Source organism: Petaurus breviceps, unplaced genomic scaffold, assembly GCF_028583685.1.
Source record: "Petaurus breviceps papuanus isolate PSGF00001 unplaced genomic scaffold, PetGlider_PUasm1.0 90762, whole genome shotgun sequence".
In the NCBI taxonomy this organism is placed as follows: domain Eukaryota; kingdom Metazoa; phylum Chordata; class Mammalia; order Diprotodontia; family Petauridae; genus Petaurus; species Petaurus breviceps.
In genome coordinates, this window is record NW_027187339.1 from 1,031,176 (window position 1) to 1,053,880 (window position 22,705).

General features: G+C 38.6%; 1 protein-coding gene across 2 annotated transcripts in view; it reads left to right on the plus strand.

Moving 5' to 3' along the window:
* Positions 1-22,705, plus strand: part of ADK (adenosine kinase) — a 647,588-nt gene that overhangs the window by 2,470 nt on the left and 622,413 nt on the right. The window contains exon 1 of one of the 2 annotated variants that reach the window (XM_069068291.1): positions 4,301-4,324. The exons of the other annotated variant lie outside the window; for it this stretch is intronic. Coding sequence (XP_068924392.1) covers positions 4,323-4,324 — 2 coding nt within the window. The 5' untranslated portion in view covers positions 4,301-4,322. Of the gene's footprint in view, positions 1-4,300; positions 4,325-22,705 lie in introns of those variants that run through there. 2 annotated transcript variants of the gene reach the window in all.

The following is a 22,705-nucleotide window of genomic DNA, read 5'->3' on the forward strand; positions in this document are numbered from 1 at the left end:
GCTTTGGGACTGGCATGCTCTTTCCTCTCAACCTTTGCCTCCTGTCTTCCTACAAGACTGAGCAAAAACCTCATCTTCTGCAGGTGACTTTTTCTGTCTCTCTCCCCCAGACCCTCTTGTGCCTTCCCTCTGAGACTGTTTCTGGCTATCACCTATCACGAGTATTTATCTTAGATGTCCAAGGCTCTTTGCTTGTTGTCGTTGTCGCCTCCCTTAGAAGGTGAGCTCCTTGAGAACAGAGACTTGTTCTTGTCTTTCATTGTGCTTAGAATAATTTCTGGCCTTTAGTCAGTGATTAACCAATATTTTTTAGCCATTGATTACCAAATAATTATTGATCCTCATTTTTCATGACCTCTCTGTAGTATTTGACACTGCTGAATGAACACTTTTTCTTTCTGAAGATTATTTCTTGTAGGTTTTTGTGACTCATTCCCTCTTGGTTCTTCTCTCTTTATGATCCTTTCCTAGCCTCCTTTGTTCTTTATTATCCATGTCACACCCACTTTTCTAGGCCAGGGGTGGGGAACTTTCAGCCTCCAGGCCACATGTGGCCCTCTAGGCACTTCTGACTGAATCCAAACTTCTCAGAACAAATCCTCTTAATAAATGGATTTGTTCTGTAAAACTGGGCCTTAGTCATGAGCACCCAAGGACCTAGAAGGCCATATGTGGCCTTGAGGCTGCAGGTTCCCACCCCTGCTGTAGGCTCTGTCTTTCCTTGACCTGTTCCCTTTGCTAGGACTTGTCAATGCTATTGTTAATCTCTTTCTTCTGTTGTTCATCTCCTGTTATACTTAGTTGTGTATGTGTTTGACCTTTCCTTTGTATCTTCAGAGCTTAGCCTGCCATAGGACGGGCCTCAATGCTGGTTGACTCTTTGACTGACTTGTCCACCTCTTCTTTTCTCTTATTTCTCTCTCATTTGGTGATCTTATCAGCTCTTCAGTGATGTGTCCCAAACTGGAACTAAGGCTCTTTTCCTCTCACACACATCCCACTTCCAAACTTCATTACTGTTAAGGACACCCTCATCTTTCCAGTCACTTAGGCTCCTGACCTTTGCATCTCCCTTGACTCTTCACTGTCACTTACTCTACATATCTAGGGAGTTGCCAGGTCTTATAATTTCTTTATAACATTTCAGCAATTACAACAGAGAACTGCCAAAGTGATTTTCCTAAGGTACAGGTCTGACCTTGTCACTCCTCTGTCTTACCCTTTCATAAATTCCAGTGGCTCCCTGCCAGCCTGAGAACAGAAGTAAAGCCCTTTGACATTTGAAGCTCCTAACAACCAGGTCCCTACCTATCTTTCCACTCTTCTTCCTTCCTGCTTTCCTCTTTATACTCTACAATCTAGTCATCCTTGTCTACTTGCTGTTCCTGGAATGTGAAACCCCATTTCCCATCCCCATGCCTTTGCACTGTCTGGCCCCCATGCCTCTGGTGCTTTCCTTCCTAACCTCCAATTCTTGGGATCCCTGATCTTTAATAATACTCAGCTGAAGTGGCAATATATTTTTAGCTGCTAGTGCCATTTCCTCCAAGGTTACCTTGCTTCTCTGTTCTAAACATGTATATATTGGTGTTTGTGTGTGTGTGTGTGTTTTATCTCCTCCATTAGAATATAAACTCCTTGAGAGCAGGAATTATTTCTGCTTTTGTTGAGGATAGGGAGGGAACAAGCATTTATTAAGCAACTAGTATGTTGCAGGCACTGTTAAATGCTTTCAAAATATCTAATTTGTTACAACAACCCTGGGAGATAGGTGCTATTATTATTCACATTTATAGTTGAGGAAACTGAGGCAGAAGTTAAGGGGCTTGTCCAAAGTCAGATAGTGGACAAATATCTGAGGCCACATTTGATCTCACATATTTCTGACTCCAGGTCCAGCAGCTCAATCCAGCACTCCACTTCTAGAGCTTGGCACAGTGATAAGTACAATAGTAGGCACATATTAAAAGCTAGGTGCCATATTGGATAAGAGTACTAGACCTGGAATCAGGAGGATCTGAGTTCAAATCCAGCCTCAGACACTTACTTGCCTGTGTGATCCTGTGTAAGTCACTTAACCCTGTTTGCCTCAGTTCTTTATCCGTAAAATGAGAAGGAAATGGCAAACCACTCTAATATCTTTGCCAAGAAAACCCCAAGTGGGGTCAGCAAAGAGTGGGACACAACTGAAAACAACCGAATAACAAAATAAAAGCTTGTTAATTGATTGTCAAGATGAAGATCTATGCCCTTTGCTTCCAAAGGTTTCACTATTTCCTAACTTAATTCACTTTCCTTATTGCCTGTTCTCCTTTCCTCTCTGCTAAACTTAGTGTGTCTTTGTCTAGTCATGTCTAGTCTGCTCCTGCCTCCCTGGAGTCTCCCAGATTCCCCTTCTGCTTGGAATGATCTCCTTGATTCATCCTGCCAAATAAATCTTCTTTCTTTAAACAGTCTCTTGAAATGCTACCTCTTCCCCAGAGCATTTCCCATCTAATAATAAATAGCTGGTATGTGTGTATATGTCTGTATGACCCTGGGGATATCCCTTAACCTCTAAGTGTCCCAACCAACTTTAATACTCTCAGTTGCAGATCAGTTTTTGATATGCTCTGGTAGAGGGAATGTCCTCATCAGGAGTTCACATAGTTCTAGACACACACACACACACACACACACACATGTCCATGCAAATGTGTTTACAAAACTTTGTGTCCACTCTCATTTGGATCTCACAGCCACCCTGTGAGGTAGACACCCTATTTTACAAAAGAGGAAATTGAAGATGAGTGTGATTAAGTGACTTGTCCAGGGTCACAGAGTTAAGTGGCAGAGATGGCTTTTGCTTCCTCTCACCTGGCCAGTCTAACACCCTTTCTCTTATGCCATGCTGCCATTAATGAAAAGACAGGAGTTTTGACTCCTCTCTAAAATTTGCAACTCCTAAACCTTCCTTGTGATTCGGCACCCCAGAATTTTCTCTTTGCTTTTATGTAATATTTTAAAACTTCATTCGAGTGTGTTTATTTTTGAATATCTTTTTATTTGTCTTTCACTGTTCTGACTGTGTCAAGTTCTATGCAGCTGAAACTTAATTCATTTCCATAACATGTCATAATTTCATGTGTAGAGAGGTACTGACATGCTTTTGATGATGAAAATAGGTTAGATTGACTTATTAAAGAAAAAAATCCCTTTAGAGGAGAGAACACGTTGGCCAGTCCTTCTTCCATTCGGGTAAACTTGACATTTGATGGTAAGGAATGCTGAGAAAACTCTCAAAAGATGGATGTTTTATCAATTGGCATCTTGCTTGACAGTTAAGCAGTGGCCCAAAGGCTTACATGAATTTGAGAACAATGGTTCATAATGACAGAGGGCAGTTTAGCTGGTATAATCCTATCCTTTTAGCTGGCAAATCCGGTATAGAACACGTGCAGTTGAATTTACTAGGTATAAACATACCTGACAGGGAAGAATTTTGTTATTTCTGTACTGGGTATGGCTGATTAATCTGAACTGTGTAGGCAGGCAAGGCTAGGTACACTTACTGGGTTGTCCAAGTAACTTTCTTCTTGGTCAGATTGCCCATTTAGACTGAGAAGAAGCTAAATAGTCCTGGAGAGAAAATAAAGCCCTTGAAAGGGTACTGAAGAATTGATCATTTGAGAGTCAAAGGACCAGGCAATGGGCTGCATGTCAGGGTGGATAAAATGCCAAATTTCAAATCAGAAAGAGCTGTATTTAAATCCATGCTCAAATAATAACTAAGCTCTGTGATTCTGGACAGATTACATGACCTTTTTTGAACTCCCAACATCATCATCTGTGAAATGGAGATAATACCAGCATCTATCTCATTTTTTTTTCCTTTTATGCAGTTTATTTTTAATTTTTTTAAACTAGTACTTTATTTTTTCCAATTACATGTGAAGATAGTTTTCAGCATTCATTTTTTATAAGATTTTGAGTTCCAAATTTTTTTCCCTCCCTCCTCTTCCCATTCCTCAAGATGGCAAGCAATCTGATATAGGTTATACATGTGCACTCATGTTAAACATATTTCCACATGAGTCATCTTGTGAAAAAAAACACAGAACAAAAGGGAAAAACCATGAGCAAAACAAAAAGTAGTGAAAATAGTCTGCTTCAGTCTGCATTCAGACTCCACATAGTTCTTTCTCTGGATGTGGATAGCATTTTCCATCATGAGTCTTTTGCATTGTTGAAAAGAGCTAAGTCTACCATCATTGATCATCACACAGTGTTGCTGTGATTGCATACAATGTTCTCCTGCTGCTCACTTCACTCAGCATCAGTTCATGTAAGTCTCTCCAGGTTTTTTGAAGTCAGCCTGTTTATCGTTTCTTGTAGCACAATCTAGGTTTTTGTAAGGATTAAATGAAATAATGTCTGTAAAGCACTCTGTAAACTATAAACCTCTTAAAAATGTGAGTAGTAATTAGTGGAGTAAGTTTTTGGTACCCCATTATTAAATTACCTAAGCAACAATATATCCCTGTGTAATATGCTTCTGATCTGCCATTAGTAGTAGGGAATATGCTACAGTGGGGCTTTTTTTGTTGTTGATTTTTAAGTATCGGTGGATTTGCATTGAACTAGATATACTCCCTTGCTTGCATGACATGCATTTTATGAGATGATCTGATGGCTGGGATTAGTGAGATGGCTTGTATTCATGGATTGGTACAGAGCTAAATGAATCACATGGACATCAAACTAGTATTGTTGGACTTTAGGACACTCTACACAACCAGTTGAAATAAAATAACTACAAAAATACAAAAATAATACTTTATATAAGTTAATCCCAAATTTTGATTTAACAGTTTGAGTACTCTTTGTAATAGGCTAACAAGACTGAGTAGGACTAAGGCCTTTTAAACAAATAGGTTCACAACCTCACCATCAAGTACTGGGTTCTTGAAAAACAAGAATTATCCTTTGACTTCCTATTGAGACTCAAGAGAGCTTCAGTGATTTGCCCAAGTCACATAGAGCCAGGATTTGAACCCAAGTCCTATGATTCGGAATCCATTACCCTTTTTTTTTTTTTGCCTCTTGGAGGGCAATTGGGGTTAAGTGACTTGCCCAAGGTCACACAGCTAGTACGTGTTATGTGTCTGAGGCCGGATTTGAACTCAGGTCCTCCTGACTCCAGGGCCGGTGCTCTATTCACTGTGCCACCTAGCTGCCCCTGAATCCATATGGTACTCTTGGCATAAAACCATGTTGCCTTTCTGTCCTCCGGGATTTCTCTCATTTCTTTTTGAACTCTGTTTCTCTGATCAGTCTTGAGGTACAAAAGCCCTGAGGATTCTCCAGTAAGAATAGCTGATGTTAGAACTCAAACCATCTCCTTGAATACCCTAGAAAGACCTTGAGTTTGAATATATAGAAAAATAGTCCTGGGCCTCTGTCTCCTTCGTGAGTTTATGGATTCAGATTGTGTATCCTCTCCTGTGCTGTCTGCTTGACTTAACAAGTCCTGTCACTGTAATAAAAACTCATGATTTTCTAACATTTTAGTTGAGGCACTTTTTTTTTTGACAACTGTGTGAGGTATGAAAAGTCACATGTTTGAAGAGCAGGAGAGCTAAAATTAGAACCCCTGGTCTCATGATTACTAATCGAGTAATTTTAATAGTGGGCTTTGGTTAAAACATGATTTCACTAACGGGATTGATTAACTGAGGCAGCATGGCATAGTGGAAAGTTCTGTTTTGAATTTAAGAGACAAGAGAGAATCGAGTTTAAATCCTATCCTTGACACTACCTATGTGACTTACAAATCACTGAAACTTTTTGAGCCTCAGTGACCTTATCTGTATAATGAGAATAATACCTGAAGTACCTATTCTCTAGAGGGTTGTTGTGAGACTCAAATAAGATAATATATGTAGAGTGCTTTGAATGATAAAGGGCTATATAAGTGTCAACTCTAACTCACTTATTAGCTTCCTCAAGCCTGAACCTTTACACAACTTCCCTGTTTTTAGTGGCTTATTGTCAACCATCTAACTACCCAAATTTGGAACCTCTGAGTCATCTTAGGTTCATTCTCTTCCTCCTGAAATCAGTAACTTACCAAGTCTTGTCAGTTGTATTTTGACATTATCTTTTCCAACCATGCTACCCTTCTTACTTATGTTGCTAACCCCCTAAATTCAGGTCTTCCCTGGACTATTATAAGAACCTCCTAATTGGTCCCCCTGCCTCATGTCTCTTTTATACAGTTGCCAAAATTATATTCCTAATATACCTAGTCAAAAACTTTCAGTGGCTCCCTATTATCTATAGGATAAATCACTAGTTCCTTAGTGTTGTGTTTGAGGTTCTGTGTAGTCTCACTTAAACTTACCTTCCAGTGTTTCTCTCTTACTTTCATAAATGAGTAATTATAGCTGAATTGGACTGCCAGCTATTCCAGATCTAGTCCAGGCCTTTTCTTTGTAACTGCTCAGGTTATCCTGTATACCTGGAAAGTCCTCACTGTACTTTGCCACCTCAAGTCAATTAGCATTTTATGTGCCTACTATTTGTCAGGCACTTGTGTAAACAGTTGTAAAGCCACATAGGAGCAGCTTTCCAGAGGACTGCTGTGGTGAACAGCTTCAAGATTCTGATTACACAGTATAGTGAACTTTCTATTTATTTAATAGCAAATCAGAGCAAAACATTCACAGAAAACAAAAGTACATTCGTTCACAATGTTCACAACTTAACACTAAAATGGACATGTAGGGTTTTTTTTTGGAGGGCAGTTGGGGTTAAGTGACTTGCCCAAGGTCACATGGCTAGTTTTTGTGTTAAGTGTCTGAGGCCAGATCTAAACTCAGGTCCTCCTGACTCCAGGGCCGGTGCTTTACTCACTTTGCCACCTAGCCGCCCCAATTTTTTTTTTTTTTTTGCTTTTTGGAGGGCAATTGGGGTTAAGTAACTCGCCCAAGGTCACACGGCTAGGTTTTGTGTGTGTGTGTGTCTGTTAAGTGTCTGAGGCCGGATCCGAACTGAGGTCCTCCTGACTCCAGGGCCAGCACTCTACTCACTGTGCCACCTAGCCACCCCGGCCACGTAGTTTTCACCAGAATGGTCACATAGTTTTAAGCGAAGCACATTCATTTAGTCAATCACAAAGTACAAAAGTCAAAGTTTTCCACCCCTAGGTCATGGTAAATCATAATCTTCTCAGTCAGTACACAGTATCCAGGTAAAGCCTTCTTTCACCTTGACTTGAGACTGGCTCTCAGCTTCCATGGTTCCTCTTCCATGGTCCCAACTCTTATCTAAATCCATCCAACTTTCACCTGGGTTCAAAGGCAGGTGGCTCCCAGTTCCTTGTCCAGTTCTTCATCCAGTTCCTTGTCTAGTTTCTGTTTCATATTGAAGCTCACAGTGTCCAGCCCACTCAAATCCTTCACAGCCTCTGTTCCTGCCTGGGAATTTGTCATGTAATGCCAAGGAAAGGCAACTTCCCAAGGTTCAAAATACCAGCATAGGTGCTCTCCATTTTATTCAGTGACCAACCAAGAACAGAGAAGATCAAAACATGACATCATTCAAAATACAGCATTTACTAAGTGTGATTAAATAATCTCCAAGTACTACCCCACCACAGGACCTTCCAATCATTCAATCAATTACAAAGTCCCTGTTCTAAATACTACTCCACCCCTAGGCTATACCTTCATTTAGTCCACCACAAAGTCCCTCTTCTCAAATGGAGATTAGTTTCCAAACATAAGTAAAGTACCTTCATTTGTTCAATCACAGAGCACAGAAAGGTCAAAAGTTCCCCATCCCTGGATCTCAATTGAATCTACCCCAGAGTTACATCAAGTTTAAACACAGCACTTAATACCCAAATGGAGGTCTTTTCTTCATCTTGACACGAGGCAAGTTCTCAACAATCTTAGTTCCTGGGGAGACAAGGCTTAGCAAGGCCACAAGATATATTGCCAGTCCCTTCATTAATTCATCCTGTCTGTAGAACAGTCCTAGAACCCCTGAAAACATTAGCAAAGCCCTCTCCCAGGATTTCTGTAAACATACAACAAGAAAATCCTTCTTCAGGGCTTCTGAACCAACAGAAAGGTTCCCAGACCCCTGCAACAACAGCACTGTCCTTCACCAGTGGACAGTCTCCAGACCCCTGCAACAACAGCACTGTCCAGGGCAATTCAAAGCGGCCACCAGCAATTCTCTTAGTCTCTCTCTCTCCACGAGGTGCTGCTTCCAAAAAAAAAGTTCTTCTGCCTCTCACTTGTCTCTCCAAATCTACGTCACCAGCTCCTCCCAGTTCAGGACTTTCTTTTCACATCAACAAGTCCATCCCACAGGTGGGATTAACAAGCTCTGGGTTTTAACACAATCAATTTGAAAACCAAGCCAATACAGGGGGAACTTTATATTCCATTACTATCACAGGAATACAAGGCTTAAGAAAGCCATAAGAATATTCATACACATGAACGAAGTCACAACATTTGTATAGTGTACCGGCACCAAAGTCATGCTTCCTCAGGCTTTGGCAGCTCCAGCTGGCCCTCCGAAGTCTTCAGCAGCTTTGTTCTCGATATCAAAATCACTTTCTCCACGGAAGTTCCAGTCCAGCAGCAGCAACCCAGCCTTTAGGTGCTCTTCCCAAGAAGGTCTGACTGTCCAGCTTGTGCTCTTCCTTATATATGGCAGAGCTCCTTCCCTAGAAGTTCACAAGTTGTGGGATTCACATATTCTTTTTCATAACAGTCCTGATACAAGGCTCAAAAGAAAGTTGAACTGAAACAAGGTGTTAATTCAATAGCTGAAACAAAGTGTTAACTATTTTTTGCTTACCATTACAACAGTGGGGTGTGGGGTTTTTATTCAAAGAAATGCAAAAAAAAAAATAGTCCCCACCCTCAAGAAGCTTACATTCTAATGGTAACTATGTATACAACAACTAGGTATATATAAGATGTATGTAAAGTAGATGTAAGGTATTCTGAGGGGGGAAGGCATTAGCAATTGGGGGGAACCAGGAAAGATCTTTTAGAAGGTGAGAATTGAACTGAATCTTGAAGGAAGCTATAGGGAAACTAAGAGGTGGAGGGGAGGGGACAGAATATTCCAGGTATGGAAGACAGCCAGTTCAAGGGTATGGGGATAAGAGATGAAAGGTGTTTGTATGCATTTATGCCAGTGTTTGTTGTAGAGTATGTGGAGGAGGTGAGGGAGGGAATCAAGTATAAAAAAAGTAGGAAGAGGTCAAATTCTGAAGAGATTTATTGACAACAGAGGAGTTGATCCTGGAGGTGATAGGGAGCCTTGGGAGCACACTGAGGAGGGGAATAGAATCCTTTCCTTTTGAAGCCCAGCTCAGAAGTCACCAACTTTATGAAGCTACCCTGGCTCCCATTTCCCCACATGGAAGTGGTTTCTCTTTCATGTTCTTAAACTGCTTTGTACCTCTCTTTTACAGTCATCATAGCATCTTATTTGTGTCTTTGTGTCCAATCATATCTGCTCTATTAATTACATTATGTGTTTTCTGAGAGCAAGACTTGAGTTTTTTCCTGTAGAATTTTAGGTCATCTTGTCCAGCTGATATGTACCTGAGCAGTAATTCTCTTGGCAGTAGCTTTGACAAGTGGTCATCCAGTCTTCATTGGAAGACCTCCATCAATGAGGAACTCACTCACTTTTTAGGGAGCAGATTCCACTTTGGCAGCTCTAATTGTTAGATAATTCTTCCTGACAAAATCGCCTCCCTGTAACTTCTAGCCTTTGCTCCTAGCTATGCACTCTAGAGCAAAATAGGATGAATTTAACTCTTTACATGACAAACTTTTAGAAAAATGAAGTGACTTCCTAGAGCCACATAGTTAATAAATGTTGGAGCCAGGATTTGAAATATGGGGTTTCCACTGCAACATGCCACCTTCTAGGCTTCCCTCTGTACTGGAATCAGTATCATTATCAGCACCCTCATTTCCTCAAACAGTGGAGAGGGGACCCTCTCAATAGCCTGACCAGGTTGCATGGAATAAATAAATCCCAGGATAAGCTAGATGTGATCTAGAAGTGATTATGATAACAACAGCAACTGGCATTTATTTGGCAGCTACTATGTGCCAAATACTGTACTAAGCATTTTATTATCTCACAGCAACCTTGTGGGGTAGGTGCTATTGTTATCCCCATTTTACAGTTAATGGAAGTAAGGTAGACAGTGGCAAAATTACTTTCTCTGGGTCACACATCTAGTGAGTAAATGTCTGAAGCAGAATTTTAATTCAAGTCTTCCTGACTCCAGGCCCAGGGCTCTGTGTACTATGGCTTCACCTGGTGAAGATCAGGTCAATGGCTGGAGAGTTGATCATCCCAAGAGTATTCTAGACTGTGGCTCCTCTGCCCTGTTTCTTTCTGCCTCTATAATTTTGTTCTTTTGACTAAAGACCAGTAACCAACTTGCTCAGATAGGTTCTTCCTTTTGAGAAAACTCTTCAGCTACCTCACTAATCATCCTAGAATCATAGATTTAGAGCTGGGAAGGACCCAGAATATCATCAAAGTGAATGGTTCTCAAACATTTTGTTTTCAGGATCCCTTTACACTCTTAAAATTTTTTGAGGACCTTGAAGAACTTTTGTTTATGTGGATTTTGTCTAGGCATGTGCTAGAGTCATGTCACATTAGCTCTGATTATTAAATTTTCAGTGTGAGCATTTATACCTCTGTGGTTGGCAGACACCACAAATAAGGGCTTGATTTATTGTTTTGTTGATTGTCTAGACTGAAAAAAGTGATAGAGAAAAGCTGGTGATGCTAATTAAACTAAAAAAAGTATCATGCATAAATTCTTTTCCAGAAAGCTAGTTAAACATTTGTTAGCATACCCCTGTATTATAAATGAAAAATTATAAAATTTAAAGATGTTTAATTTATTTAAAAATAACAGTAATATACTCATTGCATGTTAACATAAATAACATTTTTATAATAACTATAGTTTCCAAAACAAAAAAATTTAGATGAGTCACATTGTTTTACATGTTTTTGGAGAGCAATTAGGAACTATGCCCAAAGGGTTATCAGATCTCTGTGATGTCTGGCTCAATAGAATACAGTTTCTCATATCTGTTCATATCTACTTCTGCATTTAGTTTGTTGTGATATATTTTTTTGTTTGAGTATGTCCTCACACAGAAATGTGATTGGAAAAGGGAGGGGTATTTTAATGGACAAATCTTAGTATTATTATGAAAATACTTTTGATCTTGGGGACCCACAGGGAGAGAACTGCAATCCTAAACTATCATTCTATATCTCTCAGCCAAACTCTTTTTAAAAAATTACATATAAAAATAATTTTAAACATTCATTTTTTTAAAATTTGGAGTTCTATATTCCCTCCCTTTCCTCATTTGCCCCTCTCCTTCCTGAGATGGTAAGCAATTTGATACAGGCTATACATGTGCAATTATATAGAACATATTAACATATTAGTCATGTGGTGAAAGAAGACAGACCAAAAACAAAACAAAACCATGAAAAAAATAAAGAAATTGAAAAATAGTATGCTTCAATCTGCATTCAGACTCCATCATCTTTCTCTGGATGTGGATAGCATTTTTCATTATGAGTCTTTTGGAATTGTCTTGAATTGTTGCATTGCTGAGAATACCTAAGTCATTCACAGTTGATCATCATACAATATTGCTGTTACTGTGTACAATGTTCTGGTTCTGCTTGCTTCACTTTGCATCAGTTCACTTAAGTTTTTTCAGGTTTTTCTGAAATTACCCTGCTCATCATTTGTTATAATAGTACAAAAGCATTATATACTACACTTTGTTCAGCCTTTCCTCAACTGATGGTCATTCCCTCAATTTCCAATTCTTTGCCACCACAAAAAGAGCTGCTGTAAATATTTTTGTATATAGATACTTTTCCCTTTTTTAAAAAAAAATCTCTTTGGGATATAGACCCAGTAGTGGTATTGCTAGATTAAAGGATAGCCACAGTTTGATATGCCTAGTTACAAATATTCACAGTTTGATATGCCTAGTTACAAATAGCTCCACAGAATGGTTGGACCAGTTCACAGCAGTGAATATTAGTGTCACAATTTTCTCACATTCTCTCCAATATTTATCATTTTCCTTTTCTGTTGTATTAGCCAATCTGATAAGTACGAGGTGGTACCTTTTTTTAAAATTTGCATTTCTCTACTCAATAGTGATTTAGAGCATTTTTTCATATTTTATATACACACATATCTCTTTGATTTCTTTGTCTGAAAACTTCCTGTTTACATCCTTTGGCCATTTATTAATTAAGGAATGACTTGTATTCTTATAGATTTGACTCAGTTCTCCATATATCTGAGAAATGAGACCTTTATCAGAGATACTTACTAAAAATTCCTCCCGGGGCAGCCAGGTAGCACAGCGAGTAAGAGCACTGGCTCCAGTGTCGGGATGACCTGGATGAAATCCAGGCTCAGATACTCAGCGCCACACCCAGAAATAACTGGCCGTATAACCTTGAGCAAGTTACTTAACCCCAATTGCTTTAAAAAAAAAAAAAGCTCACATAAAAATTCCTCCCTCCCCCTGCCCAGCTTTTTGCTTTCCTTTTAATCTTGGTTGCATTGGTTTTGTTCCTATAAAAACTTTTAAATGCAATGTAATCAAAATGATCTATTTTACATCTTGTAGTGCTCTCTCTATATCTCTAGTTTGGTTTTAAATTCTTCCCCTCTCCTGATCTGGCATATAAACTATTCCTTGCCTTCCTAATTTGTGTATGGTATTACCCTTTATGTTTAAATCACGTACCCATTTTGACCTTATCTTGGTATATAGTGTAAGATGTTGATTTATACCTAGTTTTTTCCATACTGTCACCTTTTCTCCACTCACTCCACAGCTATCACCATAGTTCAATCCTTCATTGACTCTTGTCTGGACAATTGCAGCAGCCTCCTAGTTGAATGTGGCATTGAAGGTGCCTTAAGATAGTCCCCACTCTGATCTGTTCTCTACAAATCCAAAGTAAAATTCTTAAGGTACAGATCTGACTATGTCACTCACTCAGTAGACTCCAGAGATATCCGATTACCTGTACAATCAGATTTAAACTCTTTTGTTTGTCATTTAAAGTCCTTCACAAGCAAGCCCCATCCTACCTTTCTAACCTTATTACATATCACTTTCCTTTATGTAGACTATGGTCCAGTCAATTTGGCCTCTTGTCCTCAATTTTTTTTCTTTTTGGAGGGGGAGGGCAGGGCAATTGGGGGTAAGTGACTTGCCCAAGGTCACACAGCTAGTAAGTGTCAAGTGCCTGAGGCCAAATTTGAACTCAGATCCTCCTGACTCCAGGGCTGGTGCTCTATTCACTGTGCCACCCAGCCACCCCCTCTGGCCACTTGTCCTTACACATAGCTTTGTGGTGTCTCTGGGCTTTTGGTTTGCCTGCCTCCCAGCAGAAATGCATTCCTTCCTCACAGCCACCTGTTAGAATCCTTAGCTTCTTTCAAGTTTTAGCTCAAGGGAAGGGTGAAGCCTTTCCTGACCCTTCTAGTTTCTAATACCTTCCCCTTTAAATTATTATGTCTATAATTTACATGTTTTTGTGTGTATATATGTATGTGTATATATACATACATAATATACACACACAAAATATACTCAAAATATTCTGTTCCTGTTGAGTTGATAACTCCATTGATGGACCAACATAGCTATGTTATCTCCCCTCAGATTTGTAAACTCAAGCATGGGGACTGTTTTAGTTTTATTTTTGTAATTAGTTCTTTTTGCTTAAAGTCCATAGTCATCAAGATTTTATTAAGTGCTTATGATGTGTCAGGCACTGTGCTAAATGCTAGGAATAGAAATACAAGCAAAAAGAAAGACAGTTCTTACTCTCAAGGCCCTTACATTCTAGTAGGGGAAGACAAAACATGGAAGGGTGAGCTCAAGTCAGGAGTGGCAGGCATGGCACCCAGTCTGGGGCGTGGAGGAATCAGGAATGAGGAATGGACTTTGGAGAGGAGTGAAGGAGTAAGCATGGAGCTGATCTGGGCACTTGCTCAAAATGGAGATTCTGGGGGGAACTTATTGGCTAAAGGATGAGTCAGAGTGAAGGAATGGAGAAGTCTGAGAGTGAGGCTGATTGAGTGAGGAAGAAGAGGGAAAGAGACTCACCTTCAACCACACACAAGATAACAGTGCTAGAGCTGAGATTTGATATGACAGGTCCCCTGATATGACAAAACTTATGTTATTTTCATTTTGTTATTCAATTGTTCAGTAGTATCTGACTCTTCCTGACCCTGTGGATGTGCAAATACTGTCCATGAGGTTTTCTTGGCAAAGACACTGGAATGGTTTGCCATTTCCTTCTCCAGTGGATTAAGGCAAACAGAGATTAAGTGATTTGCCAAGGGTCACACAGCTAGTAAGAGTCTAAAGCTGGATTTGAACTTGGGCCTTACTGACTCCACGCTCAGAGCTCTATCCATTGAATCACCTAACTGCCAATTTTCATTGTACCATTGCTGATGTGTCCAGATTTGGGCTCAGTGTCTGTGGATGGCCCTGTGTTCCCTAGAAGCTGACCTTCTATTGGCAGTTTCCTTGTCTCTTCCCATTTTCAAGCCTCTTATGGAACTGCTCAATAAGTTCCTGTTGTTTGTCTGAGGTATTCCTTCAGATTGTAGCTTGTTAGCAGGCCAGAGATTCTGACAGGTGACTGAGCAGTTTTCAGCTGACTGAGGTGAGTAGCTTTTTTTTGAAGAAGCTTAAAGCAGGCTTTATTTTTAAAAATATATTTACTTTTAGTTTACAACATTCAGTTCCACAAGTTTTTGAGTTCCAAATTTTCTCCTCCTCCCTCTCCTCCCCCTTCCCCTCCCATGGCAGCATGCAATCTGATATAGGTTCTACCTATACCTTAACATTAAACATTAGTCAAGTTGTAAAGAAGGATTATAACCGATGGAATGACTGAGAAAGAAGAAACAAAACAAAACAAAACGAAAAAGAGAGAGCAAGTAGTTTACTTCAACTGCATTCAGACTCCGTAATTCTTTCTCTGGATGTAGCCTTTTCCATCCTGAGTCTTTTGGAGTCCTCTAATAACGTTGCATTGCTGAGAAGAGTCCAGTCTATCAAAGTCAGTCATCACAGATACAATGTGTCTATAATTGTGTACAATATTCTCCTCGTTCTCCTCCCGTCACTCAGCTTCAGTTTATATAAGTCTCTCCAGGTTATTATGAAGTCCGTCTGCTCCTCATTTCTTAAAGCAAAGTAGTATTCCATTACATTCATATACCACAATTTATTTAGCCATTCCCCAATTGATGAGCATTCCCTTGATTTCCAGTTCTTTGCCACCACAAAAAGAGCTGCTGTAAATATTTTTGTACACATGGGTCCTCCTCCAACCTGTACGATCTCTTTGGGATATAGCCCTAGAAGTGATATTGCTGGGTGAAAGGGTGTGTACATTTTTATAGCCCTTTGGGCATAGTTCCAAATTGCTCTCCAGAATGATTGATGCAGTTCAAAACTCCAAGAGGTGAGTAACTTTGCCAAGCTCACTGGTGATCCCACAATCCTGTTTTGCAATTTCAACAGCTCTAGGTTTGAGGAGATAGGGTTGGAAGGTGCTGCCAGTGAGGAGAAAAAAGCCTTCCCAGAAGATTTTTAAGGAAAGAAACCAATTGATATGTCAATCATTTGTTGAAGGGCAGTAACCTTTTTTCTTTGTCTTTGGAAGAAGTAGCCAGTCCCAATGAAGATAGCACTGGATTTGGGGGGTGGAGAATCAGCACTTGGAATGTTAACTGCCATTTATGATATGGGCCATCTGGCAGGTCATGATAACCTCTCTAAGCCACAGTTTTCTCATCTGTGAAATAAGATGTCAGACTAGATGACCTCCGAGGTCTCTTCGAGCTTAATGTCTATGAACCTATGAGTCTACTCCTTATTAAATGCCTTTTGAATTCAATGGAATGTGTATTGAGTCCTCCTTGTTCAAATGTCCTGTCCTTTGATTCACCACTGTCTTGTTGGGCATCCTGGAGCAATCAGTTAGTAATTACATCTCTCCTTTTCTTTCCGTCTCTTGATTCCCCACTTCCCTTTGACATAGTCTCAAGCATAGCTCCCACAGAAAGATAGATTAGAGAGGAAGAAGGAAGGAAGGCCACAGAGACAACCTAGCTCCCTGACCCCATGCTCTACTTCCTTCTCCCCATCTAAGAGATATACTACCCATACAGATGCTGTTGACTAATAAAGAGTGCTCACAATGATTGAAACTTGTAGATAATAATAATTTTATTTTGAAGTATATAGATTCAGCTTCTAAGAGATACACACTACAGAAAAAAAACTGAGCCGGGAATTAGAACTTGCAGCCCTTAGATTGTGGGAGGTGCTTTGTTTTGGTGGCCCTAGCCATGTATAAGTTGCCATCAGTGGATAGGTTAAAGGAGATATTGCACACTTTTCTATTCCTTGTCTTTGAAATCAGTTATTAAACATAGCAAAAGTTATATAATATAGAATAGAACAAAATTTAAATGAAGTCTATTTTTTTTTTATCACTATCAAACTGTTAGAGGTGGCTAGGTGGCACAGTGAATAGAGCACTGACCCTGGATTCAGGAGAATCTGAGTTCAAATCTGGCCTCAGACACTTAACACTTACTAGCTGTGTGACCTTGGGCAAGTCACTTAACCCCAATTGCCATGCTCTCCCCCCCCTAAAAAAAAAGGCAAAATAAAAAAAAGTAGAAAAAGCTATCTATTAAAAAATATATCAAGGGGCGGGCAGGTGGCTCAGTGAGTAAGAGCACCAACCCCAGTGTTGGGATGACCTGGGGATCAAATCCGGGCTCAGATACTTAGCACCACACCAGAAATAACTGGCTGTGTAACCTTGAGCAAGTTACTTAACCCCAATTGCTAAAAAAAAAAAAATATATATATATATATATATATATATAGATATAGATATATAGATATATATATATCAAACTGGTACTTTATTTTATTTTACAAAAAGGTAGGAAGGGAGACGGTAGGGACAGGGGAGGGACGTGGTATTGTAGTCCTGAGAGGCCAGTGATAGAAAGTAGGAGGCGGTGGGGCTTGGGGAGGACTTGGACTGGGTGGGGGGCAAGTGTGTTTGGTCTGAGTGGGTGAGTGTTATCTGTGTATCCTTACTGTTTGGCACACTGGCTCACATAAAGTAGGTGCTTAGGAAGTGCTTATTGTTGGGGCGGCTAGGTGGCGCAGTGAGTAAAGCGCTGGTCCCGGAGTCAGGAGGACCTGAGTTCGGATCCGGCCTCAGACACTTAACACACACACACAAAAACACTAGCCGTGTAACCTTGGGCAGGTTACTTAATCCAAATTGCCCTCCAAAAGGAAAAAAGAAGTGCTTATTGAATGGAAGATGATACAGTGTACTAAGTTATGTTTCAACAACATTAAAAAAAATCATTTGATCTTCTTTAAGAAATTTTTGTTGTTATTACATTTTGATTTCTGAGTTGTCTCATTTGTTCCCTCTTAACCCAGCATTAGAGAAGGCCAACATTTGATATAGCTATGTATGTGGAATCATACCATATGTACTTCCACATATCAGTTCTTTCTCTGGAGGCGGATAACATTTTCCTTTTTAAGTCTTATGTAGTTGATTTGAATATTCATATTACTCAGAATAGCATGGTCATTTACAGTTACTCTTGGAAAAATATTGCTGTTACTGTATACAGCATTGTCTTGGTTCTGCTTATTTCACTCTGCATTATTTTATGGAAGTCTTTCCATGTTTTTCTAAAATCAACCTACTCATCATTTCTTTCAGCGCAATAGTATTCCATCACATTTTTATACCACAGCTTAGCCATTCCACAATTGATGGATATCCCCTCCGTTTCCAGTACTTTTCCACCACAAAGAGAGCTGCTATAAGTATTTTAGATCATAGGAGTTCTCTTCCTTGTTCCCTGATCACTTTGGGAAAAAGATCTAATAGTGGTATTGCTGGGCCAAAAGGTAAATGCAGTTTTATAATTTGTTTCATAGAAGGAGTTTGGTAGGACTCCTTCTTTGTTTATCATCCCAAATAATTTTTTAATGTTAGAATTAGTCTTTAAATATTTGGCAGAATTAATTTATAAATCCACCTGATTCTGATGCTTTTTTTCTTAGGAAACTAATTTATGGTCTGCTCAATTCTTTTTATCTAAAATTTTTCTAAAATAAATTTTCAAAAATTTATTTAGATATTCTATTCCTCTATTAATCTGGGCAGTTTATGTTTTTGTAAGTATTCTTCCATTTCAATTAAATTCTTAAATTTATTCCCATATAATTGGCAAAATAACTCCTAATAATTGTGTTCATTTTTATTAATTTCACCTTTAATTTTCTGAATTTCCAACTTGATGTTTACTTGGGAATTTTAAATTTGTTGTTTTTTCTAGTTTTTATTTTTAATTACATACCCAACTCATTGATTTGCACCTTTTCTATTTTATTGATGTAAGCAATTAAAGATAGAAATTTTCCTCTGATTACTGCTTTTGTTGCATTCTATAAGTTTTTGTATGTTGTCTTATCATTCTCTTTTATAAAATTATTGTTTCTACTATTTATTCTTTGGCCCACTCATTCTTTAAGATTCAGTTATTTATTTTTCAATTCATCTTTAATCTGTGTTTCTATGGTCCTTTCTGATTCTCCCTGCCCACCATCCTTTCCTTTTGCTATTCTATTTCTCTTTAAATTAAGAAGAATTTTGTACACAGCTCTCTGTGTATATGTATGTATGTGTATATGTTATTCCTTCTTTAACCCAGTTCTGATAAGAATAAGGTCATGCTCATTTTAAAGCACTCTCTTCCCAGTCAAGGTAAGTTTCATTTTTAGATGATTCATCAGATTCAGAGCTGGAAAGGATGAACATTCGAGACCACTAGTACAAGCCCCTCAGTGGACTGATAGAGCTAAGAGAAGGGAGTTGGCTTTCCTAAAATCACTCAAGTAGCAGAGGCATGGCTAGATTATTCATTATAAAGCAAAGGCATCATTTACTTTCAGATCATATTGCATTATGATCTAAAATATAATACATTTAATACTTCTGCTTTTCTGAATTTGACTGTAAGGTTTTTATGCCCTAATATATGGTCAGGTTTTTTTTTTTGTTTGTTTTTTTGCTTTTTGGAGGGGCAATTGGGGTTGAGTGACTTGCCCAAGGTCACATAGCTAGTAAATGTCAAGTGTCTGAGGCTGGATTTGAACTCAGGTCCTTCTGAATCCAGGGCCAGTGCTCTATTCACTACACTACCTAGCTGCCCCCCATATGGTCAGTTTTTTAAAGGTGCCATGTACCACTGAGGAAAAGGTATATTTCTTTCAATTCCCATTGTGTTCTCTTCGGATGTCTGTCATATCTAACTTATCTAATATTCTAATATCCATAGCCTTGACTTCTTATTTATTTATTTACTTATCTACCTATTTATTTTTTTTGGGAGGTGATTAGGGTTAAGTGACTTGCTTAAAGTCACACGGCTAGTAAATGTGTTAAGTGTCTGAGGCTGCATTTGAACTCAGGTCCTCCTGACTTCAGGGCCAGTGCTCTATTCACTGTGCCACCTAGCTGCCCCTTATTTTTTTTTGGTTAAATTTATCTGTTTCTGAGAGGAAATATTATAGTTTTGCTCTCTGTTTCTGTCTGTAATTCATTTACCTTTTCTTTTATAAATTTGGATGTTATAGCATATGGTACATATATGTTTAGTATTGATATTACTTCATTGCCTATGGTAACTTTTAACATAATGTAGTTTCCCTGCTTGTCTCTTAATTAAATCTATTTTAAAATGCTTTTACTTTGTCTTAGATCATGATTGTTATCCCTGCTTTTTTTTACATATGCAGAAGCATAATGAATTCTACTCCAGCCCTTTATTTTGACTCTGTATATGTCTCTCATTTTTAAATGTGTTTCTTGTAAACAACATATTGTCAGGTTCTGGTTTTTAATTCATTCTACTATCCATTTCTGTTTTATGGCTGAATTCATCCAATTCATATTCAAATTTATGATTACTAGTTATATATTTCCCATCGTCCTATTCTCCCACACAGTTTATCCTTCTCTTTTTCTTTTTACTCTCTCCTTCCTTGAAAGTCTAATTTGCTTTTTTCCTTAAATTTTTTTCTCTTAAGTAATATTTTGTTTTTTCCCCAATTACATGCAAAAATAATTTTTAAGTTTTGAGTTAAAATTCCATACTTTCCATCCTCCTTCCCCCCCCTTCCTGAGATGGTAAGCACTCTGTTATACATGTGCAATCCATGTAAAACATATTTCTGTAGTCTAATTGACTTCTGACCACTGCCTCCCTAATGCACACACCTTTCTGATTCTCCCTGCCTACTATCCTGTCCTTTTGCCATTCTATTTTTCTGTTTTTAATTTTTTTAAGCAATCAGGGTTAAGTAACTTGCTCAAGGTTACACGGCCAGTTATTTCTGGGTGTGGTGCTGAGTATCTGAGCCTGGGATTCGATCTCCAGGTCATCCCGACACTGGAGCCGGTGCTCTTACTCGCTGTGCTACCTGGCCGCCCCTATTCTATTTTTCTTTAAGTTAAGAAGAATTTTGTACACAGCTCTTTCTCTCTCTGTATATATGTATGTATGTGTATATGTTATTCTTTCTTTAACCCAGTTCTGATAAGAATAAGGTCAAGTTCATTTTAAAGCACTCTCTTCCCAGTCAAGGTAAGTTTCATTTTTAGATGATTCATCAGATTCAGAGCTGGAAAGGATGAACATTCGAGACCACTTAGTACAAGCCCCTCAGTGGACTGATAGAGCTAAGAGAAGGGAGTTGGCTTTCCTAAAATCACACAAGTAGCAGAGGCATGACTAGGTTATTCATTATAAAGCAAAGGCATCACTTTAGGCTTAATTTTACTACAAAGTCAGTAGACAGACTGATTTGTTTTTCAAAGTTAATTGAGGCGATACTTGTAAAATCCTTGAGGTCAGATAGCTCCAGCTTAATACATTAATATTTGTAGAGAATATCTGTTTTCTTAGGTGAATAGTAACTATACTGAAGGAAGGAATTTTGTACTTTTATTAAACTTTAAATGGTCAGTAGATTATAGCTACTTTGTTTTAGCAAAAAAAAATTTTTTAACAAAACAAGTATTTTAAAATTTCAAATCTATTATTTTAAAAAACAAAAATACTTTCAAGCAGGTCAACAGGAGAGACTTACAATATTGGTTGTGCAACTGACTTTTCCCAACCCTTCTCTTTCTGTGTATGTATAGGCCCCAAAAGATAATCCAGCTTTTGACTGTAATAGAAAGCTTTTTTCTTTGTCCTTTGAAATAATTCCTTCTAAATTGAGTCAGTGTGGTCTAATGGGTAGAGTACCAAGCTTGGAATCAGGAAGACCTGGCTTCAGATTGGACCTCAGACACTAGGGGAGTGACTGGTGAGTTGCTTCATTCCTGTCAGCCTCAACCTTATCTGTGAAATGACAATGTTGGACTTCTGAAGTCTAAATCTATGAGCCTATGAGCTTTCACTAAAGACTTCAAAAAGTAAATAGAGCTTGATCTGACCCTTCATGGGTTAAGGAATCTAAATTAGGAGTTCCACAGACTCCCTAAGGGGTCTGTGCATAGATTTTAAATGATCCACAAATTTTGACGCAAAAATCACACCATTATTTTCACTAACCTCTAACTAAAATTTAACATTTCCTTTAATTAATGTAGGTTAAAAAACCCAACCCCTTTATTCTGAGAAGGGGTACATAGACTTCACCAGACCATCCAAGGTATCTGTGACCCAAAAAGATTAAGAAGTGATCTGGATGCTCTACACACTCTTTCCACTTCATTAGAGTGAACTTTTAAAAACATCATCAGCAGTTTTTGATTGATTCATTCTTGACAATTGACACTAGTTGATATCATGGGTAGAACTAACAGATGGTGAATACCACTGTCAATTCAATGGATATGGATTAAGCATTTACTATGTGGTAGGTGCTATGTGCTAGATGCAGGGGTCACAGAGGCAAATTTCTTGAAACATTTCTTGTTTCAAATTTTCTGAACATTTCTTGTCTTCAAGGATTTTATGTTCTCTGTGAAGGGATCTCCACTCTGCAGAATTGAACCTTCACATTTGTAATTCTTACATATAAAAATATTTCAAGGGCTGTCTTTGGGAAAGGGAGTTTTTATTTTAATTGGCTACAGAGAGTAGAGCTCAAACCAATGTGTGCAAATTACAGAGGCAGATTTTAGGCTAATTTAAGAAAACTTTCTAGTCATTTGAACTATCCCAAAATGGCATGTATTGCCTTGTGAGGGAGAGAGAGCCTATCATTGGAAATGTTTAACCAGGACTTGGGTGACTACTTGCTAGAGATGTTGCCAAGACAATTTATTCATTGGATTTGATGACCTAAAGTTTCTCCCTGCTTTCAATCTCATCTCCATGGGAGATGGATACTCAGAAATGGAGATGATTGACTTTGACGTAGAATGAGGAATGTGGTTAGAAGTTGAACAGATTACCCAACCTTATTTTTTGACCAGTTTTCCAAGCTTTTTCCTAGAAGAGGCA